Source organism: Emydura macquarii, unplaced genomic scaffold (assembly GCF_026122565.2).
Source record: "Emydura macquarii macquarii isolate MOO-44397 ecotype Brisbane River unplaced genomic scaffold, CSIRO-AGI_Emac_v2 contig_2680, whole genome shotgun sequence".
Taxonomy (NCBI): Eukaryota; Metazoa; Chordata; order Testudines; family Chelidae; genus Emydura; species Emydura macquarii.
This window is the reverse complement of record NW_027132817.1, coordinates 2,370,138-2,393,850: the sequence shown is the minus strand read 5'-3', so window position 1 is coordinate 2,393,850 and position 23,713 is coordinate 2,370,138. Positions and strand designations below refer to the sequence as shown.

The 23,713-nt window shown below is 42.8% G+C and overlaps 1 protein-coding gene across 1 annotated transcript; it reads right to left on the bottom strand.

The window, feature by feature from the left end:
* Nucleotides 1-13,697: 13,697 nt before the first annotated feature.
* On the bottom strand, nucleotides 13,698-23,368 carry BEND6 (BEN domain containing 6). Its single transcript, XM_067565504.1, has 7 exons — nucleotides 23,035-23,368; nucleotides 22,772-22,917; nucleotides 22,109-22,204; nucleotides 21,483-21,660; nucleotides 19,472-19,689; nucleotides 18,033-18,225; nucleotides 13,698-13,866 (listed from the first exon to the last, which is right to left on the bottom strand). Exons 1-7 carry the CDS (start codon nucleotides 23,228-23,230, stop codon nucleotides 13,724-13,726), a joined length of 1,170 nt encoding a protein of 389 aa, XP_067421605.1. The 5' UTR covers nucleotides 23,231-23,368; the 3' UTR covers nucleotides 13,698-13,723.
* Nucleotides 23,369-23,713: the final 345 nt, after the last annotated feature.

Here is a 23,713-nt window from a genome sequence, read left to right as displayed (position 1 = left end):
GAGGATAGTTTTAGGCCTCTCTTTATGTATGGACTTTAGGACCCAACTCTCTCCTCATTGACACATACACAAGTTCTATTGACTTCAATACGGATTGCAGCTGTCTGTCTGAGGATAGATTTGGGACAACTGTGTGAACTGGTTTTGTGCCTTTCAATATTTGTCCATTAATCATTTGCTTCCAATACTGTAGAAATCCATTTATACTAAGTAGGTCAAGCAATGTATCAGCTCCTTATGCCATATGTCCTATATGTAGCCCTTCTGCCAGTTGGAGATGGCAGCAACAAGCACTGGATTTAATATCTAGAGGTTCCTTTTTGACAGTAAAACACAAAACCAGCTCAGACTCTCACCCAGTAACCTGGGACAAGTACACACCACACCTTGGGCACCTCTGGAGGCAATACTTCCCCTCTTGCAAACACAGAGATTGAGTGTAGAAAAGAAACTTTTAATAAAAGTGATCTGGCATTTACTTAGGAAAACACTGCAAGCAAGATTCATAAACATAAAACCATGAGCAAAACACCCATCCGAGAGTACACTGGGCAGTTTCCATTTGCTTCAGTTTCTTAAGTGCAGCAACCAGAAGTTCCTTTAATGTGTCCCTCCCCTCACAGCACCCCACTCACCATTGTGTCCAGAGGTGCAGCTGCAGAGATTACCTCATACATGGGGGCAAAGAAGCCCTTTTGCTTGCTCTGCTGTCTGGCCACTCCACCAGCTGCCCTGCATCTGCTGGCCACCCGCCCTGCCTGCCTGCCGTCACTGATGTACACCATCACTTCCTACTGCCACCTACTTCTCTACCAAGACCTTTGTTAGTTGGCCCCTTGAAGTTCCACCTAGCTCATAGTGTTGTCATCTCTCAGTGATTGTCAGCTGTTAGTGGGAACTTCACTGCAGGCTGGTTAGAAAATGCTGTCCCACAACAAGCAATTTTAGTTCTAATGAATACTTAACAAAACAAAAGACTCTGCATGGAGCCTTAATTAGCTCAATCTTTGAACAGGGCACATAGGGGCTTGTTAAACCATGCATAGGACTCTTAGGCAGAGCTACCCCTCCCAGCAGGAATACCTGTCCCCACCCCCTCTATCTTTCCAGTTAAGCCATGCCTAGGACTTTTTGGCAGAACCACACCTCCAGCAGGAATACCTGTCTCCACTCCTGTACCTTTCACCAGGGTCTGCATCTGAGCCCCCTGCTTACTGAGTTCAGTTCAGATGAGGGTGAGCCCTCCCTCAGCACAGGCTAAGAACAATTCTGCTGCCCTTTACTCACACAATAAGGGGAATAACATTTAACTACCCCTGCAATTAACACTAAAGTGATTTGTTACCCAACACCAGCCCAAGTGATCATTTGAGCAAAGCAGTCCCATCATGCTGAGTACCTAGGCAGGGCAGGTGTGCTCATGCAAATTCAGTCTGGTCCTGAAGCCTTTTGCCTCCACCCTCCTCCCACCTCTCCCAGCTAGTTCAGCTGGGGAGAGCTCATTCAGATCCTGCTTACATGTATTTTTACTGTTTGACTATACATTAAAATGTAATAGCTAGCATATGCCTTAATCCATACTGTTAGCTGTATGAACAATATTTACCTTAAAAACTGAGAGTTAAACAGTAACAAAAATGCTATTTAGTTCTCATAAAGAAACTTGGATGAACAAAATACATGTTTGATGACCTTAACCAATATTTACAATACAAGAGCTTTATGGCTGTCCATCATATCTGATGATGTCATGGCATCTTATATATATTCTTGTGGCTGTATAGTCCAATCTGCGAGGAGCAAGCTTGAGAACAGATGTTATATAGAAATGTGTAGGCTCCCACTGAAGACATGGCATGATGCTTAGCCCTTTTTTCAATTTCCTTTTACCAATTCCCTTAAATTCTACTAAAGATGTTTTGTAATTACTATGGCCTTGTCTACACTGGCACTTATGCTGGCAAAACTTTGTTGCTCGGGGGTGTAAAAAAGACCATGACATAAATTTTTTGCCAGCATAAGTGCTAATGTGGACAGTGCTATGTTGATGGGAGATACTCTCCACCGACATAGAGGCCGCTGTTTGTTTAGATGCTTTTATTATGTCAGCAGGAGAGCTCTCTCCTGCAGACATAACATGGCTACAAAAGTGCTTATGGTGGGAAAACTTACATTGCTCAGAGGTGTGTTTTTTTCACACCCCAAGTGACAAAGTTTTGCCAGCATAAGTACCAGTGTAGACAAGCCCTACCATGCTTATATGATCCATGTTACACTGCGGTAGCAACAGTTCACTCAGCACACATTTCCAAACTGAAAATGATGTGTCTCTTTCTCAAAGTGTTTACAACTTTTACTGAGAGATAGGTGCTCTCCATTCAGGTCTGTCCTTGGCTGTGTCTCTGAAGTTATCAATATTTATGCTTCAGCATGTGAACAAAAGTCTCCAGAACAACAAATTGTGGCTTCTGTGGTAGAACCATTTGAAGTTCTCCTGTAAGTTCTGTTTCTCCTGCAGAAAAGCATGTGTGTCTTATTCCAGCTTTTCCTTGTACTGAGCATACATTAACTTCAGACGAGATCCTGGACATATACGGAGGAGATGTCTCACATCCTCAGTTTTCTTCAGTTCTTAATAATTCAATGAAAAGAAACCAAAAAAGATATTTTTGCATTGATACAAATGATGGTACGGATTTTTTCTAATGATAAATTCAGTCATTTGAGGATGGTAAGGATATGGCTGCTGTTTTAATAAAATATTTAATATTTCATTAATAAAAAATATTAATTGATAATTTAATTGCAGAAATTCAAACTGTAAAACCTCCTTAAAATACTAACATTGTTCGAGTTTTATTGCATCAAATAATTGTGTGTCACTAACACCTATATTATAGTTTTTCATCCTTTTTTCATTCATATTAGGGATGTAAAAATTAGTTTAATTATAAATCCATTTAAATGTTCTAAAAATAGAACGTTTAAACGTTTAAACACTGGGGTGGGGGAAGGAGCTATGCTGGGCTCGCTCCTCACTGCCAAGTGAGAGCTGCCTAGCTGCAGCGATAGCTGGGCAGTTCTCACCCACGGGGAGCTGAGTGGAGCCCAGCTGCAGCTCCCTCCCTCCCCACTCCGCATCTCCTCCCCATTCGTGGGTAGCGGAGGCCAGCTGCGGCTAACCCCCGTGCTGGGCTCCGTGCCTCCCCCCCACCCGGGGAGCCGAGCCTAGTTATGGCTCGCCCCTCTCCCCATGTCCTGGGATCAATGCCTCTCCACTGTGGCTCATCCCCTCTTCCCCCCCACACTGGGCTCTGCACCTCCCCCTGCTCGTGGGCAGCCTAGCCCAGCTGTGGCTCGTTCCCCCGTGCTGGGATCTGCCCCTCGCCGCTTGCGGGGAGCCGAGCCCAGCTGCGGCTACCCCGTGCTGGGCTCCATGCTTTTCCACCAGCGAGAGCTGACCAGCTGCCGCTCCCATTCCCCCCAGTTTAAACGGTAGTCAGCTGTTTAAAATGTTTAAACAGCTGATTACCATTTAAACGTTTAAGCGGTTAACCTTTTACATCCCTAATTCATATTTATGCTTGATCAAAACTGTTAGAGAGGCTTTTTTTAAATTAGGCCCCAATCCTCCAGATATGTATGCATATGTTTAACGAGTAAGCCTCTTGATTTCAGTGGGAATGTTTGCATATAGAGGTGTTTGCAGGACTGGGGCCTTAGCTGGTAATGTTCTAAAAATGGCATTAAAAAAAACCCCCCATGTTGGTCAACACATATGTTAGGCGTAATATATACCATATGTGAGATAGCGAGGGCAGAGGACAGCAGGAGAGTGCTGGGCGGGAGGTTTGTGAGCCCAAGAATGCTCAGGGCTCTGTTCCCTGCTGATTAACTAAGTGCCATTAGGGGGCAATTAGGAGCAGCTGGGGCCAATGAAGGACCAGCCAGGAGCTTCATAAAAGCCCTCTGCCCCAAACAGTCAGGGCACGAGCTGGAGGAGTAGAAGTGCCGTGCCGTGCCGTGCCGTGCCGTGCCGTGCCGTGCCGTGCCGTGCCGTGCCGAGACTTAAGTGGAGGAGCAGAACAGAATGCAGAGTCCTGTGGACAAACGAAGGTATCCGGCTCAAGGAGCCAGAAGGAGGGGGAAAATTAGCCCAGGGGAAGACAGTGCAGCTGGGAACACGGTGCCAGCAGCACATAGCTGCCTCTCATAGGGCCCCGGGCTGGGACCCGGAGGAGCGGGTGGGCCCAGGTCACTACCCCCCCTCCTTAGAGAAGACTTAGGTGACTGAAGACGCCCTGGCCCACTAAAGACAGTACAAGCGTGGGACACACTAGAGGGGAGCCGACGGCTGCCACACATATTAATGGGTATTTTCCTCATAGTATCAATATAATACACATTACATACATATAAATGGTGGGAAGTTATGTTAACTGACTGTATTATGCTTTCTCCACAATTCTGTTCACCCATGCCATGTATCCTATAACACTCTGAAAAGCTAAAGTCAGCTTTGGCATTAGAAAATAGGAAGCCTGTCAAAGGCAAGATACATGAATGGTGTGTCCTAGCACAGGTTGGAATGTACCTCTATGCCCAACTGGTTTGGAAAATAGTGTTCAAAACAAAGATAAGAAAAGTACAGAACAAAACAAGTTAAGGAACTTCTATTGCCCCCAAGGCGCAGTCCCAGCGTCCTTGCTCCATGGTTACAAGTATACTAACGTGTGTTCCTAGTGGCAAGGAGTGGCTCAGTCAGCAGCGGGAGGCTCTAGGCCAGACAAAGGGTTAAGATGAGGTACCCTGACATTCAGAGATGGAGACAAACAACTGAGATAAACACCTTACCTGCCATGAAACGCATAATGTGGTATCTGTTTGTTACCTCCCCTTATTCTTCATATCTCAGACACAACGTTCCTATTTAGTGTTCTGTCAACCCGTCTGATCTTGTTCTAGATTGGTGTGTATCTGTACTCGACTGCTAAAATATATTTATGTAAACATCTAGTGCCTAGTACATTAACAACAACTTTACCTCGTTCATGTACCGAACAGTGAATTCATAAGCACCTACCTTAATGCATGGCCTGACTTTGGTTCACAGTCTCTGGTTCAGGCCTCAGATCTTTCACCAGGCCGGTGCTCCAGGCACTCTTTCTCTCTGCTGTCTCTTTGAAGCACATGTCTTGAAGGTTCAACAAATCTGGGTTGCTGTGAAGTGAGGGAAAGAAGGCCTCCTGGATTCCCAATACCCTCTCCCCATCATTACAAGGGAAACCATGAAGGGCTGTGAATAATAAAAATTTACTAACCATGAATTTGTGGAGTATCTCTGGCACTCTACGGGAGAGGGAAGGAGTTGGCTCCACCCACTTTGTTCTCTCCTGACCCCAGAGTAGAACCATGAATTACCCTGTTCCCCCACTACCTCCATTTCTCTCCCTCTGTATCCCAGCGTTCTCACTCTCTCACCACTGCCCTCCAAGTCTTACACCTCGCTTCCCTCTGCTTTGCATCATCATCATCATCTCTCCCTTCATGGCCCATCAGCCTTCTGGACGAGAGGAGCCCCGGGAAATAACCTTGTTCAGGGCTGCTGTCTGCCCAGGCCAAGAGAAAGTCAGAGCACAGCTATTTGTGCTTCACACCATCTGTTGTGCTTACCGCCTTCAGATGTTGTAAAGCTCCTTGGCTGAACTGCCACCTCCCATGTCCAGAAGACTGGCTGGCAGCTCAGTGAAGGAAATGCGCCACAGCCACAGGCAGTTCTGAGGAGACCTTTAAGGTCAGGGAGCCTTTATAATCCAGGCTAAGCCCTCCACTGGCCATGGATTTTGTTGGCCTCTAGCTTTGGGCCTTAGTAAGAACTACAGCAAACAGAAGAGAGGAGTGTATAGGACATGGAAAGAGGCTGATGTAAAATAGCTAGACGTAAAAGGAGACCGAGGAAGAACAAAATACGACCGTTTTAATGTTTTTATTTGTGTAGAAAGTTGCTTCAAAAATATGATTAATTATATACATTAATAATGCAATACATACAGATTCATGTACAATATGTACACAGTGGCAAAACATCCTTTCACCTATACTTTATATATGGTGATGAACACCATGCGTTAGAGCCATCTGGCATGTTGTTATATCTGCTTTCATCTTAAAGCTATCTACAAGGAAAAGCATAGATGTTAAAGATGGAAAAGACTTATTAGAACACCTAGCCCATTCCCCTGCACATGCAAGAATCTTCTTTACAGTGCATTTATTAGTGCATTGTCCTATAAACATGGCTTTCAGCACTTCCTATGGGAGACCATTTCACAGCCTAATACATCTTAGTGTCAGGAAATTTGTCTTGACATTCACCTTAAATATTCTCTTTCTTAATTTCATGCCATTATTTATATTTATATCCTCTTCAAACAATCTAAATGACTTCTTTATCTCCTCCATCTTTAGATCTAATATTTGTAGACTATTATCATATCCTCCAATCCTTAGCAAGGAAAAAAATATGTAGCTCTGTTAGTTTATTCCACTGTAAATGTGTCCTTCAATAACTTTGTTTCTCTTCTCTGAACTCCCTCCAATTTGTCAATATCTTTCTGAGAATGAGATGTTCAAAATTAAAAGCAATATTTCAGATGCTCTCTCCACCCAAGCTTGTGCTGGCCCAGATATCTCTCTCCGATTTCCTGGGAAGGCAGGAGTAAACAACAGCAACAACAACAAAAAAAAAAAAAACAACTGAAAGAATGATGGAGAAAAGGGTCAGTTTTTATGGTTGTCAAAGACATAGGTCCCTCTCAATGTTACTACCCCATTCCTATCCGGTCGAAAGTCAAGCTGGCCTGCCTGCGGCTTCTCTTTGATCTGCCACACTGGAATACCTCATAATTCACTGGAGTAGACTAAAGGGAGTGGTCAGCTCTCAAAGGCAGGTACCATGTTTGCTGAGAGGGCTAGAGCACCCACAGCAGGAACATACTTCCTGTCAGACCTGGTCATACTGTCTCTCCAAGCTAGCAAGTGGAGGCATGTCTGACACCATGGGCAGCAGCAGCAGCTGGCATCCACGGTCCCTTCATCAAAAGAACTGCCCTCCATCTCCAGACCAAGAGGAGCAGGAGCCCCCCCCCCCCCACCTCCTCCCCGCCCAACCACCCTCCCTCTAGTCCCTGGAGAAAAAAGGATAGGACTCCTCATGCTCAGTGAAAAAAGGGGATATTTGGGACTTGTGAGTCAACTGAACTTTTTGGAGCCAGGGCACTGGCAGAAAGGAGGCCTGAAAAGGGAGCCATGATCTCAGCCAGCAGAATCAGGTATCTGTCCCCTACCTCTCCTCGCATGAGGTAAAAAGTAGTGGGTCAGGCGCAAGAAGAGGAGCCAGAAAGAGCTAGGTGGCTAGAGTGGGAGCTGTGGGAAATGGAGTAGAGAAAGACAAGCAGCTTTGTTTAAAGGACAGTTTTTCAAATTAGCCAGGGCTCTGTGTGCTGCTGGGTGATTTTATCTGCCTTCTAGTGACCTTCAGTTTACTGTAATTTGCCTTTTCTCTTACAGCCTTTTAAGAAATAACCTAAAATTCACCAGACCACATATAGGACCCTCTGGGGGCTAATAGGGAGAACTGCCCTGGCAAAATGCTCACACGCTGGCAACCACAACCCTACTACCTCTGGAGGCGAAAAGATACTCCAGATCCTACATACATATAGCCCAAAAGGAACCTCCGCTTCCTATCTACTCCTTAGAGCAAAAGTGAGTCTTAGCTCCCTCTTCTCCCCCATTTCCCTTTCTAGGGCAAAAGGACAGCAGCTCTCAAGAGAACCAGACCCTACCGATCCAACAGTATCCTTGGCCTTGATTGACAAAGGGATGTAGGCAACCCCTTGGGGTTTAGGTGCCTAAATCTCTGGATCTGGGCCCTTGAGTCCCTGTTTTTAACTCCCTCTGCAAGCTAACACTATCTGCATCCTAATACTGCATTGGTTTTAGCTTTCATTTTCTGAGTTCAGTCTATTTCTTTCAAACCACTCTGGATCCCTTTGGATTACAGTGAAGAACTTTTTTCCTTTTGGAAGACTAAATATCTTTCTCTCATACATACAGATGGGTTTTTGGTCTGGGTTGTGAAGGGTCTCTTGGCTTTATTTTTGGCATTATCTTAAATAATGTGTCCATTACCTGGTTATAGGGAACACTTGGATTCTTTTGGAACAAGTTATAATCCATTCCGAACTACAATAGGACATGCATGCATTTTATAATATCTTAAATCTAAAGATATTGAAGCATTTTTAATTTTTTTCAGTACTGTGGTATTTTCATTATGAATCAGAAGATTGGCCCCAGAACTCATTCCACTTACAGTATCTCTGTTGACTGTTGCTAGGGTCTGAACACATTATTAAGTGTCAGGTCTGCCCAACCATTTTCTGTTGTCCCCAACCTCCAGAGTCTGTCTGAACCGCTATGAAGGGTTCACTTTGACTTCTTGTCGGAGCTCCGGAAATCCTGTCTGCAGCCCAGGTTGGAAATAGGAACTGGTGAGTTTCTGCCTTGATGAGACTCCATGCTGGAAGAAGTTGGTGTGACACCACCCTGCTGAACTTCTGTGCTGGGAGAAGAAGGAGAAGCCAGAGAGCCGTCACCATGCTGAACTGCTGTGGGAGGAGCTGGTGAGTCATCTTCCTGCTGATCTTGTGTGCTGGGAGCAGGAGCCGATGGGGTGGTGCCCTGAGTACTGCAAGAAGGAGGTAGTGAACCACTGTTGAGACAATTCATATCTACGCTAGGGATTACTGAAAATAGTTTTGAGACTTCCACTGCTCTTAATTTCTGAGCAGCAAAGTCTGTTTATTTACTTAATTTTAGCACATTTCCTCCCTTGGCACTGTCTCTTTTTCCTTGTCTCTCCTCAGCCTGATCATTTTCAGATGAAGTTTTTTCTCTCTGCTTGGCACCCAATAGTGAAACACTTGTAGATCTGAGTTGTGGGCTGAATTTTGGTGTGGGTTGTTTGGTTTTTTTTTTTTCCTTCTCCTTCCAGTGCCACCAGAATAAACTGGTTATTGGCCTGTGCATGAGTTGTTACTGCAACAATAACATTATCTGTTCTATTTTTTTCAGCACTTCATTTTGGGGAGGTGTACTGAACGGGCTGCAGATCTAGTGAGAACTTTTACATCTCTATTTTCTAATCTGGAGTATGGTTTTGCCCTCTCAATTGGCCATTTTGGAAATAATTATCCTGGAGATTTTTTTCACCTTGGTTTAAACAAATTTTACATTAGGGGAATTTGGGCAAGTCTTCCAGATGTATCCCAGAGTTCCCTGCAGTAGAAGAGCAGCACTGCAGGCAACCAGCACAACGGCCAGAAGTGCCACTACTGCCTGGCCAACCACACTCCATATTCCTGCTCCTCTTGAGGTGGTGGCTCTGGCTTCTCCTTGCTGCTCTGCAGAGCTTTCCCGGAGCAGGGAACAAAGCTGACAGGTGGAAGGCGGCTCTTGGCTGCTGGGAGGTTGGGGGCCATCCATCCCCAGCTGTGCTGAGCTGGAAGCTGTGCTACTTCTCCTCCCTGCAGGGCAGCTGCTTAGTCCCTGCTCCACTCTCTGTCCCATGCTTTCGGGCCCCACAACCTCCTGTAGCAATGGCGCTGGCTCCCACTTGCCTCCCTGACAATACATGCAGCACAGGGGACCATGCACACGCAGCCATGAGGATAGCAGGGGGGTCCAGAGAATAGAACAGGAACCAAGCAGATGCCCTGCAGGAAGGAGGAGCAACAAGGATAGGAGGGTGGTGAAGCACTGGAATGGGTTACCTAGGGAGGTGGTGGAATCTCCATCCTTAGAGGTTTTTAAGCTGCGGCTTGACAAAGCCCTGGCTGGGATGATATAGCAGAGGTTAGTCCTGCTTTGAGCAGGGGGTTGGACTAGATGACCTCCTGAGGTCCCTTCCAACTCTAATATTCTATGATTCTATGATTCTATGTCATCCCTCCCCCAGCCATGCTGAGCCAGAAGCTCTGCTGCTCCCTTTCCCTGCAAGGCAGCCATTTGTCCCACTCCGTTCTCTGTCCCTTGCTCCCAGGGCTGTGGATGTGCTAGGGCAAGCAGGCAGCCTGCACTGTCAGGGCAATGAGTGGGAGCCTTCCCCAAAAATTCCAAAATCCCCTCAGGGATCCCTTATCCCTGCCTGCTGCTGTGCAGCACGGGCAGAGATAAGGGACTCCCGGGGGGATGCGGGAGCACACTGCTCTCCAAGCCCTGGGGATGCACTTCACTGCTGGGGTGTGTTTTTCCTCCTACATTTTAAGTCAAACTTCAAAACAAATAGACAAAAATAAATAATAAACCAACCAAACAAAAACATCCATTGAACAGCCCATTTTAAAAACGAAGAATTGCAAAGATTCCTTTTAATAATTTGACATCCCTGCAGATGGACGTCCTAATTATCCTCAGAACATTTGCACTTGGGTATTGTCCTGCCAGTGTGACTCAGTCTAGAGGTGGAGAGCCCAGTTCTCAGATTAGATGGTAGTACAGTGCAAAGCCATCTCAAACTGCAGTCATTCTACTGCGATAGCTCCCAAAGGAGCTAATTGTGCAGTTTATGGGCACCTGAGTTTATGGGCTCCTTATGGGCACCTGAGTCCCATCATTGGCACCACTTCAGTTAGGAAAGAGGGTGGGCAGTAGAGTTTTCCTACAGTGCACTACATTCCTAGGGCTAGAGTGTCCACATTGGGGGTGGGGCACTAGGCACTCTGGGATAGGGTTACTTTGACTCAGGTCTGTGCACTGCAATGTGGGAGCCAGAGCCCTAGCTCTGAGCACGGGTCATAACATTTTACCTAGGGTTAAAATACAACGTAGACGCTCAAGCCCAGGGTTCCCTGACACTGGACAGCTGACTTGAGTCTCACTTACCATAGGCTTACATTGCTGTGTAGAAGTACTCTAAAAATCATGTATTTGGTTGGGGGAGTTCCCCTGATGCAGGCATTGTCAAAGAGAGCTGTAAGGCTGCTTCCCAATGGCCCATTTGTAAGCCCTAATGTAAAGGGCATGCCAGGAATAGGTGACTTCTGGCTAACATGGCTGCCCCTCTGGAACTCATCAGCATGCAAGGCACTGAATTTAGCCAAATGAATAAATGGACACAAATCAGATATCAAGAATGGTAACATTAAAAAACCAGTAGGAGATCACTTCAGTCTCCCTGAACACTCAGTAACAGACTTGAAAGTTGCCAGACTTCAACAAAAAAAACTTCAAAAACAAACTCCAGTGTGAAACTGCAGAGCTGGAACTCATATGCAAACTTGACACTATCAGACAAAGTCTGAATAGAGACTGGAAGTGGCTAGCCCACTACAAAAAGTAATGTTCCCTCTTTTGGCATTCACACCTTCTCATCAACTGTTGTGAATGGGACTCATCCACCCTGATTGAATTAACCTCCTTAACACTTGCCCTCCTCATTGTGATGTAACTCACCTATCCTTGCATGTGTATATATATATATACCTACCTAACTGAAGTTTCCACTTCATGCATCTGACGAAGTAGGTTTCTGCCCACAAAAGCTTATGCCCAAATAAATTTGTTAATCTTTAAGGTGCCACAGAACTGTTGTTGTTTTGGTGAAAACAGACTAACATGGCTACCCCTCTGGAACATATCTAACAGCTTTTCTATCACTTTCTGAAAGGGTTATAGGTGATGTTGTGTAGACTGATTTTTGTAGACCGTGATAGTTTGTAACTGACAGTTTTTGTTACACAGTATCTAGATTTACAGTTACATAGGTACAGATTCCTGGTCTTGCATTGTTAAGCATATATTGTAATTAAATTAGGGAGATGAAAGCATTTAATAGAAGACTGAACTCTGCAATAATCCACTAATTCACTAGATGTGAAAATGAAAAACATCTAAAATGAAATACGGACCCCTACTAGGTTGTTCCCAGAAGGAGGCTGGAAATGTAATTAGTTTGCATTTAGGTTGGTTTGCCCTGTGGTTTTGGAGTGTGGCGATGCCATGGTGAGCAGCTGTCCTCCCAGCCCTCTCCTTGGCTCCCAAGCCATGGATCCAGTTCCTCATGGAGCTCCCACAAAAAGAGCTTCCCCGAGAGTGGAGGAGAATGTTGAGGAGCCAGCTTCCCATGCCTGTGGAAAGTCGGAGGAAAATTTGGGGCCTACAAATTTGATTATACAGGTACTTTGTGGCAAACCTACTCTGTCACTTTTAGCCAAACTGTACAAAGGCCAGTCACCATGCTAAAACAAAAAAACCCAATGATACAATTAATCACAGCTAAAAATAAAATTTTTTAAAAATTTAATGCAAAATGCCATGCAAGTAAACATGGCCACTCACTTTACGATAGTGCTTTGAAGACTGCTTTGAGGCATCAAGAAGGCCTAGTGGCTTGAAACACTGCAATTCTTTGACAGAATTCACCTTGTCACTGCAATAACAATATCCTTGGCACAATACAACGGCTCTGATTAATGCCTAATCAATATTTCACATGAATGTAAAAGGTGACGTGTGTCACAGCTGTGTAGTATTGATGCTGAAAAACAGAAGGAGCCTGAGAGAGGTATTGTATGTAACACAGTTGTGTCCATTCTATTGGGCCCTTAAGTGAATTGACTGCTTATTGGTTGACAATGATGTAGGAGAATGTGGACCTTTGGGACAATATTTCTTTCCAAACGTTCTAACTTAAGGTCAATAGTTTTGTCCCTCTTTAAAGAGAGGTTTTCTCCAAAAATCTCTACTGTTTTGGATTTATATAGGGCCATACAGGTCTCATTTTCTATTAAACTCTAAATTTCTTGAATGACATCTGAAAATACTGTAACGGAAATTGCTGACTTCATTAAAAACAGGGACAAGTTTAGTATTTTTAGACTATGCCTATATATATAAACTTGAGAATAATGTTAATAATAATTAATAGCACCTATATAGCACTTTTTATCAGTAGATCTCAAATTGCTTTATGAAGGAGGTCAGTGGAGTGGCTAAGAGTAGGAGAAACTGCATCTAGAAGTTTCTCCATGGCACAATCCCCTCCTCAGAGACATGGGCCTTTAACAAGTAAATTAATGCAAATCTGTCAGAATCATTTTATCCAGGCTTCCCCCTCTGTAGGTAGAAGGAGTCTCGCTGCCCTAGCACTGGAAAATCTTGTTAAAGCAAAAGAAGAACTTCTGACCTTGTTTTTCTGTGGATGTCCTGAGATCTATGCAGAACTTGAGATCCCCTGGTGTTGGGGGCTGAACTTCGTAGAAGTTCAAGTCTCTTATGCATTCAATTCATACAAAGAGGACAAAATGACCTTGTAATAGGAAGACTAATTAATGTAAAACCAATAATAGACGTATTGCTCAAATTAGTCTGTTATTGATTTGGAGGGTGTTAAATCTTCTGCCTTCTCTTCCCTTAACTTACTTGCCCTGTGTGGTCTGTCTAGAACAAGCAGTCTTGTTGTGCTACTATGTAAATGAGTATTTTTCTATTTTGTAAAATGTATACAAGGATGTGAAAGGATCTCCATATTGGGCAACTGTATCAATATGAACATATATCTGAAAGATAATTTTGAGTTGACTTTAGTTTCTGTTACTGCAGTGACAGAGACATATCGAAATACATTTGGGAGGCTGGGTTGACTATTTTTTTTAAAGACTTACCAAAAGCTATGCTTCTGAAAAACAAGTGAATTAAGATCTTTGCTTAAAATTGGCTTCTTGGTGCAATTGTTTAGCTTTTGCCCCATCATTCTCCTAATTAAAGCATCATCTGTATTTGGAAATAACTGTTTTGTGATTCCTGCAAAATAAAGAGATGACATTTATGAGACCTCCAGATAAAAGGGCCAAATCAGTGAAAATATAAGTGTATGATCCAAATTGCATCAGTTGGGTCTACAAAGTTTAAAATATCCAAAAGGGATGTATTCTACTCTTTTCTGTACTTGGCCTCTTTGTTCCCTTGCCCACTGCTCTGCCTGCTTCACCAATCTCCAGCCTGGTTTTCTCCTTTCATATTGCCAGTCCTTACTTTGTTGGGCAACTCAGAAGGAAGCCCCATGACCCTGATGGCTTTCTGTACTATATACTTTCCCTATATACTCTGCCTTTCTTCCTTTATCTCTGTTCTCTTCCTGGCCAATTAATCATAATCCTACCCTCTTATCCAATCTCATGACAGCTTTTCACCACGTTGTCTTTACTTACTACTTCTTCCTTTTGCATTTCTGCCCTCCTGCTCTGTCTGCTCAGGAGCAGGCTGAATTCTTTGAATGCAACATTCAGAGGACCCAACAGGAGCTCTCCATTTCCTGTTTCCCTGCCTCCCCCATCATCCTCAACTCCTTCTTTGATTTTGTCATCTTTTAACCATATGTCCCATTATGAGGTCGTCTAGTTTCGATTTTCCTGAAACTCTTTGATTTGCCAGCTTGTTCCCATTCCCTCACACATCATAGAATCATAGAAGATTAGGGTTGGCAGAGACCTCAAGAAGTCATCTAGTCCCAACCCCCTGCTCAAAGCAGGACTAACCTCAACTAAATCATCCCAGCCAGGGGCTTTGTCAAGCCACAGCTTAAAAAACCTCTAAAGATGGAGATTCCTCTCTAGGTAACCCATTCCAGTGCTTCACCACCCTCCTAGTGAAAAAGTTTTTCCTAATATCCAACCTAGACCTCCCCCACTGCAACTTGAGACCTTTGCTCCTAGTTCTGCCATCTACTACCTCTGAAAACAGCCTAGTTCCATCCTCCCTGGAACCCCCTTTCAAGTAGTTAAAGGCTGCTATCAAATCCCCCCTCATTCTTCTCTTCTGCAGGCTAAACAAGCCTTGTTCCCTCAGACTCTCCTTATAAGTGCTCCAGCTCCCTAATCGTTGTTGCCCGCTGCAGGACTCTCTCCAATTTGTCCACATCCTTTCTGTAGTAGGGGGCCCAAAACTGGACCCACTACTCCAAATGAGGTCTCACCAGTGCTGAATAGAAGCGAATAATCACTTCCCTCGATCTGCTGGCAATGCTCCTACTAATGCAGCCCAATATGACGTTAGCTTTCCTGGCAACCAGGGCACACTGCTGACTCATATCCAGCTTCTTGTCCACTGTAACCCCCAGGTCCTTTTCTGCTGAATTGCTGCCTAGCCAGTTGGTCCCCAGTCTGTAGCTGTGCATGGGATTCTTCTGTCCTAAGTGCAGGACTCTGCACTTGTCCTTGTTGAACCTCATCAGATTTCTGATCCTAAAGCACCGAATCACTCCTCATTCCTTCTCTGTCTCTTATCAGTTGCTGTCGCTATTTTGTCTCCTTTCTATCTGCATTCAGGCATATTGTTTCCCCTCACCTAATGAAATCCTCCTTTGAGTCCCAGTGTCTTTCTATAGCCTCCCCTTTATTTTTGAGCTGCCTGTCATCATCTTCTTTCTTGCCACTTCCCTGTTTGGGATCAGGGACTTTATAGCCTTGTTATAATTAATGAATTTACACCAGGCTGTTGTGCAGACTGATATCTCTGATGTCCACTGATATTCAGTCCATGTACTGAGTCTTTGCTCTCCTCCTTGGTCATCTTCCATATACAATCATTGCAAGAGCCATCCTACTGATAAAATTCTCCAGGCTCTGCTGGATATGTCCATACTAACATAGTCTAGACTCCCTCAACCTGTCTTCAACTGGAGCAACTCACATTAAGCCCCTTCTAATTTAATTTTGTTTCCTATCACAGAGTATTCAACCATCTGATCATGTCAACATCTTCATGTCCATGGTGGGGGGCATACTGATCTCCTTTCTTGTGGCTGGCCAAGTCTCTGTTCTGTACAGTAAGATGGACTGAATTACTGTTTTATACACTCTACCTTTTATTGGCATCTTTTTGTCATAGAGAACTGGGGTCAACGCCTGTCATTTGCACCATGCAGCTTTAGCACAATGCCTAGCATCACTCAGGAGGGAACCATAATCAGCCATTGAGCCTAGGAATTTAAATTATTTCATCCTTCTAAGCTCTCTGCCTGTGATATCTTTTATGGTAGGTTGCCCTCCTCAGTCAAATTCTCTACTGTAGCCCTGTTTAGCTTTGACTAGTAGTCATTCCATCATCTGTATCCTGGGTAAGACAAACATATCCTTCTGGCACACCGCTCTATTGCAAATTCCACTACTCTATTTCTCTTGGTACATGATTGTACGCCTTCTCCAGGTCCACAAAGACCATACCCAGTTGCCATCTCTTTTCTTTGAATTTCTCCATTAGGATTTGTAGTGCAAATATGACATCAGTTGTGCTCCCTCCCGGTACGTAACCATGCTAACTCTTCCAAACTTCAATCATTCCACATATTTTGAAGCTGCTTGTATAGCTGTCTGTTCCCAATGGCTTGACTCCCTCTCCTCCACCCCTCCTTTTCAATCCCTTCCTGTTTGACTTCTGCCCACTGCATTCCACTGGACCTGCCCTCACAAGAGTGAATAATAACCTTTCCCATTCCAAGTCCTGGGGTCGGTTCTCCAAACTCACTCTGCTCAAATCTTTGCTGCCTTTAACATCATCAAACATCCATCTTTCCTTCAGACTCTCTCTTCCTTGGATGTGCTTAGCTGTCCTTTTCTGGTTTTCTTCTTATCTGACTGATCCTTCAGTGTTGCCTTTGGTAGATCCTCTGTATCCTTTCCCCAATATGCTGGTGATTCTCAGGGGTCTGTCCTTTGTCCTCTCTCCTCCCTGCTCTCCCTCAACCCCTGGCACTTAGGAAATCGATGACATCATCAAGACCTCTCATCTTATCTATGTTGATGACTCCTCAGTTTACCAACCCTATCTGTCCAGGCTTGCATCTCTTTCTAGCTCCCTGATACTTCATGAATGTCCTCATGTTTTCTAAAAACTAAACAGTTCCTCCTACAAACACACTTTCCCTGTCACTTTTGACAACTCCAACTTCCCTGTCACCTATGGTAAAATCAAAGTAAACAAACTTTGGGATTCTCTTTAGCTGTTCTTTTCTTCTTCTCAGCTAAAGCCAGGTAACTTCCATTATTTTGTCACTCCTTCCTCTATAACACTTCTAAAATTCACCCCGTCCTCTCCACATGTGCTGCCAAAATGCTCGTTCATGCCACGAATCTCTCTCACCTAGTCTACTATAATCTCTTCCTCTCTTCCCAAATTGCTTCTCTCTACTCCAATCTAGCCACCACTTGGCAGCTAAAATAACCTTCCTCTCCTGCCACTAGAACCATGTCACTCCTTCATCAAGTCTCTTCACTATCTCCCTCTCTCTTTTGGCATAAATTTCAGGCTCCTCATTCTCCTTTTTAAGATGACACACAGTTCTGCCCTGCCTACATCTCACTGACTGTTGCTAACCTTCTTGCCATTCCTACACTTTACCTACTCTTCCTTCTTTGTTTCTTTTTTTTTTCACGTTGTTCCTTAGAGCTGTAATGAACCACTCTGTCATGTGCACCAACCATCTTCTGCCTTTAAATCCTTCTATTAAACTCTATTTTATTTGCCTTGCTTTCTATGTCTGTGCCTTTCCCCTCACCCTCTGAACCTCTTTCAAAATATCAGAACTTATAACATTCACTCACTGCAGAATATAGTTCACTATTTTTATTTATATAAACTCCTGTCCTCTCTTTGCTTTCTCTTTCCTTTATGCATTATCCTCATTCTAGGTTTGATTACTTTAGATGGTATTTTTAGTCTGTGTAAAGCACCATGCAATATTACACTGCTATGTAAATGTTTAATGATAAATATTAATAATAATCCAAAATCCACATTATAGGAAGACAAGGTATTTTGTTTTTACTGGTTCTGCATTTTTATCAGTAATCAGATAATATATGTGAAAAGAACAAAACAAATCCAAATGAATTAGTAACCTGAATATGGCAGTTGAAAATGTGATGAAAAACAAGACGCAGTGCCATATCAAATAACAAACTAGTCATCACCTATGATTTCCTGAACTTCATTCTGATTCATTGCTGGTTTTGCTGCTTTATCCTTTGAGGAGGAGGATTTTGCACCTGTCAGACTGTGCGTGGCCATGTATTCGTGTGTATAAAGGGCTTGCATCAAATCATTTATAAACTTTTGAGGCTTGCTCTTGTTACAAAGGGCAATCTGCCATTTTTCAATCTTGAACTGAAAAATAAAATGGTCAGAAACCTGGCTGTTCCAGTTCTCACAAAATACAATCAAATGTAATCAAGCTTTCAAAAAAAGTTATTTCCAGTATTTTAACATTTTCAAAAACAGCATCTAGACCTGTGCACATGAAAAGTACATTTTGCAGATGCAAAGCAGGGGCAAATTGTGGCACCCTACTCATGCTCGTGAATGTTTTCTCAAGCAGACTCATTGGCTTCAGTGGAACTATTCGCCTCACCAATGTTAGTAAGAGTTCCAAAATCTGGACCTAGACTAGTAGGATCTACACTAATGCAGCTGCTGTTTGCATGTAGAAATCAGAATACTTGGCACCCCAAAACTTGGGTTTGCAATTTTGAGCCATGTCAATTTAGAAGCTGGGTTGAGACCACTTAGAACCTATGGGCCTGTATTCTTAGTTGGAGATGTCAGAGTAGATTTTGCACATAAGAGTCATATTTGATAAAATCATCATCTCTTCATAGTTCTGAATGGATTTTCCCTGATTTAGGGCCATGTGAAATACAGTCCATACAACTGATCTGTACATGACTGGCATGACTCAGTACACTGAAATGTTTACTAAATTATGACTGCAGAAACTACTGTGGTTATTTTTTAATTTAATCTTTACATTGATATTTTTCCTGTACAGATTCTGTGCCTGTGATCTCCTGATAACGCTCTGTTAATAAAGTGGAACACCTGGGAATCAGTCTGCTCCATCCAAGATCAGAGTAACTCTCATTAACTTGTGGCCGATCTCTTTAGTAGGCAGAAAGACACCCTTCACCCTTTGTTTATTTTTCTTTTTTAGATAATAAATAAATAGAGCTGGATGTTTTTTCATAAGTTTAAGGCCAAATTTTCTCCTCAGCTGTCTGAAGTCAATTGAAATCCCCCATGCACACTCAAGGGTAGGATTTATTCCTTGAATGGAGAAGCATTTCATACTGGTGGATGCTCTGTCCTCAGCCACAGACATGCAAATCTCCTGAAGCCAAGGGAGTTGGAAGAGTTCACCTGAGGGCTCAGTGTGGTTCACTGTGTCTAATGGGAAATCTCTCACACACAAAAGGAGAAGGGTTATTTATTAATTAATTCCTCAACTTTCCTAATTAATGTCTGATGATAAAATTATCATTACTGAGGTTTACTTTTGTTCCTTACATAGTCTTAATAAACATTGACATATATCAACTTTTATTTACTTCATTCCTGAAATAAGCTTTCAGCTAACCTGTTTCTCAGTCTGTTGCTCCTCTTCTTCCACATTCAAGGCTATCGGTGAATTGGAGTTACTGTGAATAGTTGCATATGAATCTGATAAAGAATTGTTTGATGCTTTCCAGACAGTGTGTGAATGAATACTGGATGCAGATGTGGTCACTCCCCCTTTGAGCAGGGCCTCAGCCATACCTACCAGTTCCTCAAAATGGGTGACTGCCTGTGGTAACACTGAAATTGGAAAGAGTGATCACTAAGAATAGCCACTGATGCTACTAAACTCTGGTTTAGTTTCATGTTTACATGTATTTTTGTACCCAAACTCCTGTCACAGTAGTCAAGAGAATAGGAGTTGCAGTCTCCTTTTAGACCAGTCCCAGCAAAGATATCATTAGAATGGTGTTTTGTTTTGTTTTTTTATTAAACTCCTTCACCACCATGTCCCCAAATAAACTCACAATGGAGATCAGGCTTCTAGCAACATGCCAGCTCTTGAAGATTGATAGAAAGAACTATCCATTAACACATGCCCACCATAACTCTGGCCTGGCTGTTTTTCATATCTTTCTCAAAATATGTACAGTCCTATAAGAGTAAAGAGTATGGGCCAAATTCAGAATAGTTAGAAGCAGGTCCAATTCCATTCACTTGAATGGAGGGATGCCTGGCTGCATTTGAGCCTTTATTTTTTTGCTATAAGAAATCTTTTAAAATGTCCCCTTATTTGGTCAACACATTTATTTACACAGATGAGCTTTTATGAAGTGAGTCCATTACAAATATTACAGTCAGCAGAGTGGCAAAGCATGATCTGATGAAACACTGTAAGACATAAAGAGGAAGCAAAAAGCACAGTAATTGAACTAATAGAAATCATACAGCAAGGGGAAATGTAAGCACTCAAGAGGAAAGCAGAAACAGACCTAGAGATATAAAAGAAATGGACAGATATTAACAATCTTTTACTGGACCAACTTCTGATGAAGAGAGGGTAAGCTCTCTCTGTGTAAAGCCAAAGCTTGTCTCTCTCACCAACAGAAGTTGATCCGATAAAAAATATTACCTCACCCACCTTGTCTCTTTACTATCCTGGGACCAACACGGCTACATCACTGCTGTATACAGATATTAACAATATCAGATTCAACCTGAAAAAATGCTACTGATACATTTAGAGAAAAATAATCCAAAGTAAAATGGGTGAGGGAAGATCGAAACACGGTTACGATGAGAGAGAATTAGGTATACAATGAACTGAACTGGATATGAGCTTGCAACATCGTATGGTGACCAGTTAAAAAAAAAAGCAGTGTTATGCTGGGTGGTATATAAGGCGGCATCATGTTACTGATAAGACAGGTGACAGACCCTATTTTTTAGCAGTATTTGTTCATTCACATTTTGAATGCTGCATACAGTCTTGACTGCCCAAATTAAGAAGAAAAACAGTGAAATAGAGGGGGATCCAGAGGAGGCCAACTAAGGTGATTATGGGCTCAGTTAAAAGAGCTAAATGGGTATAAATTGGGTAAAAAATTACAAGGTGTCACCCTACCAATAACTGAGGCTTTCAACAGGAAGAAATTATTTGGTTCAGAGAGGAATAATTAGAAGTGAAGGGATAGAACAGAGCAGGGGAAATCTTAGAATATCAATAATTGCCTAACAATGTCAGTTAGACTTTGGTCAGTGGAGTCCCAGTTGCTGGAGTTATTCTAACTTGGTCTGCAGTTACACAAAGCACATGGAAATGTTCTGTGGGGAACAAGCTGGCTGATTAAACAGGTTTTTTCCATCTTTAAACTCAATGATCTCACTGTCTCCTTTTAAGCTGATTTCATCCCTGTGCCAACTGGAATGAAATGCTGTAGTTACACAGAAATGACTTTTGTACTAATTTGGGCTAGATCTTGACAAGTGCTTGAGCACTCACAATTCCCAGGTAAGTGTCCTCTCAACAATCAGGCCTTTATGTGCTTACAACTCTTCTCTTCATTAAAAAGTGTCCATTTCCTGAAGTTTACCTTGAAGCATGACCAGTGACTGCCTTAGGCGACAGTTTTCTCTCATGGTGTCTGTCAGTTTCCTTTTCAGGCTTTTTATTTTGGCACAAAGTTCCACTTTGGATAACTGAAACAAGGGCTCGTCATCATCACTGCTGCTCTCACTGTACAGAAAGGCATTTCCAGAATATGGTTCTCTCTGAAAAAAAGAAATGGGACTATCTAAAGCAACAACAACAACAGAAAATATAAGCACTATTAAAATACCCTACTAGTATAATAATAATAATCTACTCTACTCTACTAGTATAATAATAATAATCTACTATTAAAATACTTGGCTAACGGAGGATATTCTCTTTACAAAGACACATAGAGAATAAATATGAGTCCACTTTAATAATCAACTTAAGTAACATTGATATTGTAAAATTCAATTTACAACCGAACCGACTATAGCATTAACAATACTTAGCTCTAATACACTGCTTTACATCTCCCAAGCTCTCTATGAACATTTACTAAGATAGTATCTTTCAGCCGCACTAAATTTGCTTAAAATTTTAAATAAATTATTTTTTAAAAAGCGAGAAACTCAGCTTTGTTGTGCTGCACAACTGCAAATTACTGATGACAAGATGTTTTACCTTTTTGTTAATTAAAGATGTTTCAAGTTGACTCAGGATGTTGGCAGAGGCCGAGGCCTGTAATGATTTCTTTCTTTTTATACTCATCATTTTCCCCTGAAAACAACCACATGATAATAGACTTACACTCAAATAGTGCTTGCCATTAGAAGATTTCATTGTACACGACAAACATTTATTCATTTTGGCCTTCAGTGTCCTTTGAGTAGGAAAAATATGCCTGGATCTCTGTGTTAGTCCTGAGATCTGTGGGTTCTCCTGAGGATTTTCCTTCCTTCCTTCCTCCTTTCCTTTTCCTCTGCATCAGACCATGCAGACTTCAGAAGCCATGAACCCCGTCCATTTTATGGTGTTGTCAGACCCCGTTCTCACTGCGGATGATGCAGTGGAGCTACAGGACATTCAAAGCTGTGAAGATTCTACAGACATACTTTTTCTCCTTCTGCAGTTTCTGATAAGGATGGAGGGAAGATCTGGGCCTGCTATCAATTACCCCAACATGTCATTGAGCTAGGGCATGATGTGAAGATCGCCTTTGTCCCCACTGCCAACATATACATATTGTGTAGCCAGAAAAGTCAGTAGCAATGGACTGGAACATTATATTGGGGAACAAAAATAACAGGTCCATCCCTTGGAAAATAACAGAGACTAGAAACCCACCTGTTCTTTGTCCAGGTCACTATCTTCACTCTCTGAGAATATCATCTCTATCCTCTTCCTCTTGCCTTTTCCAAGGACTTGTATTTTTGTAATTTCATCTGCCTGCAATATCTTTTGCATCATCTCAACCAGCTCTTGAGGGTCATCTGAAGTGGAGGGAAGAAAAGCCCAAGCAGATGATACTATTCTGGAGTTAGCAAAGGTCAGGCAGTGGTATCTCAAGGCAAATACTTATAAATGGGTTGCTTTGCAGATGCACTCACCACTCATATACACTACTTTTACTAAATGCTTCTCTGTCTTTCTTTCTCCCACAGGCCAGTTTACTAGCACATGCTCATTTGGTTTCAAGAGTCCTTCTAGTTCACTGTCGTTGTTGGGAAGATCCTGTATCCAGGACGTCTCTCCAATTTGCAGAGAATTATCACTTACAAAATCAAACAATGTGAACTTTTTCATTTTTAAGGGATTTCCTTGTCACACAGCCACAGCCTGAAGAATTTAATAGGAAAAATAATTGTTATTTCATCTGTCACTGGTATACATGGAGCTTTTACAAACAGATTTAAAAAAAACCTCCAACCCTCTCCTGTTTGGATCTCTCAGTCTGAGGGCCTCCCTGTGTGAAAATAACCTGCATCAGGGGAATGAAAGATAGCCAAGTCTCCTGTGAACTCTTCCTTCAAACAGTGGGAGGAGAAGAGTTTGCACAGTATACATGCAGCCACAGAAGTGGAAAGAGATTTGGTCTCCAAATCTGCATATGTCAGGGAATCCACTGGAGAAAAGTGGCATTCACACAGATGGTCTCTGTCTCCACACTACTGCCTTGTCTCCTGATCTGTCTGCTGTCCTTGAGTTTGCCCTACCTTATAGGGTCCTGAGTGCAGAGGTAAAACCTCTGTGAAATAATACAGACTCTGAAGGCTTAAAGGTACAAAG

Coding starts and splice junctions, on each gene's coding strand:
- BEND6 (XM_067565504.1), bottom strand. CDS start 23,230: ATGAAAAAGTTCACATTGTTTGATTTTGTAAGTGATAATTCTCTGCAA. Junction 22,205..22,771: donor GTGACCTGGACAAAGAACAG/GTGGGTTTCTAG, acceptor GGTTGTTTTCAG/GGGAAAATGATGAGTATAAA. Junction 13,867..18,032: donor TGAAGTTCAGGAAATCATAG/GTGATGACTAGT, acceptor TTTATTTTGCAG/GAATCACAAAACAGTTATTT.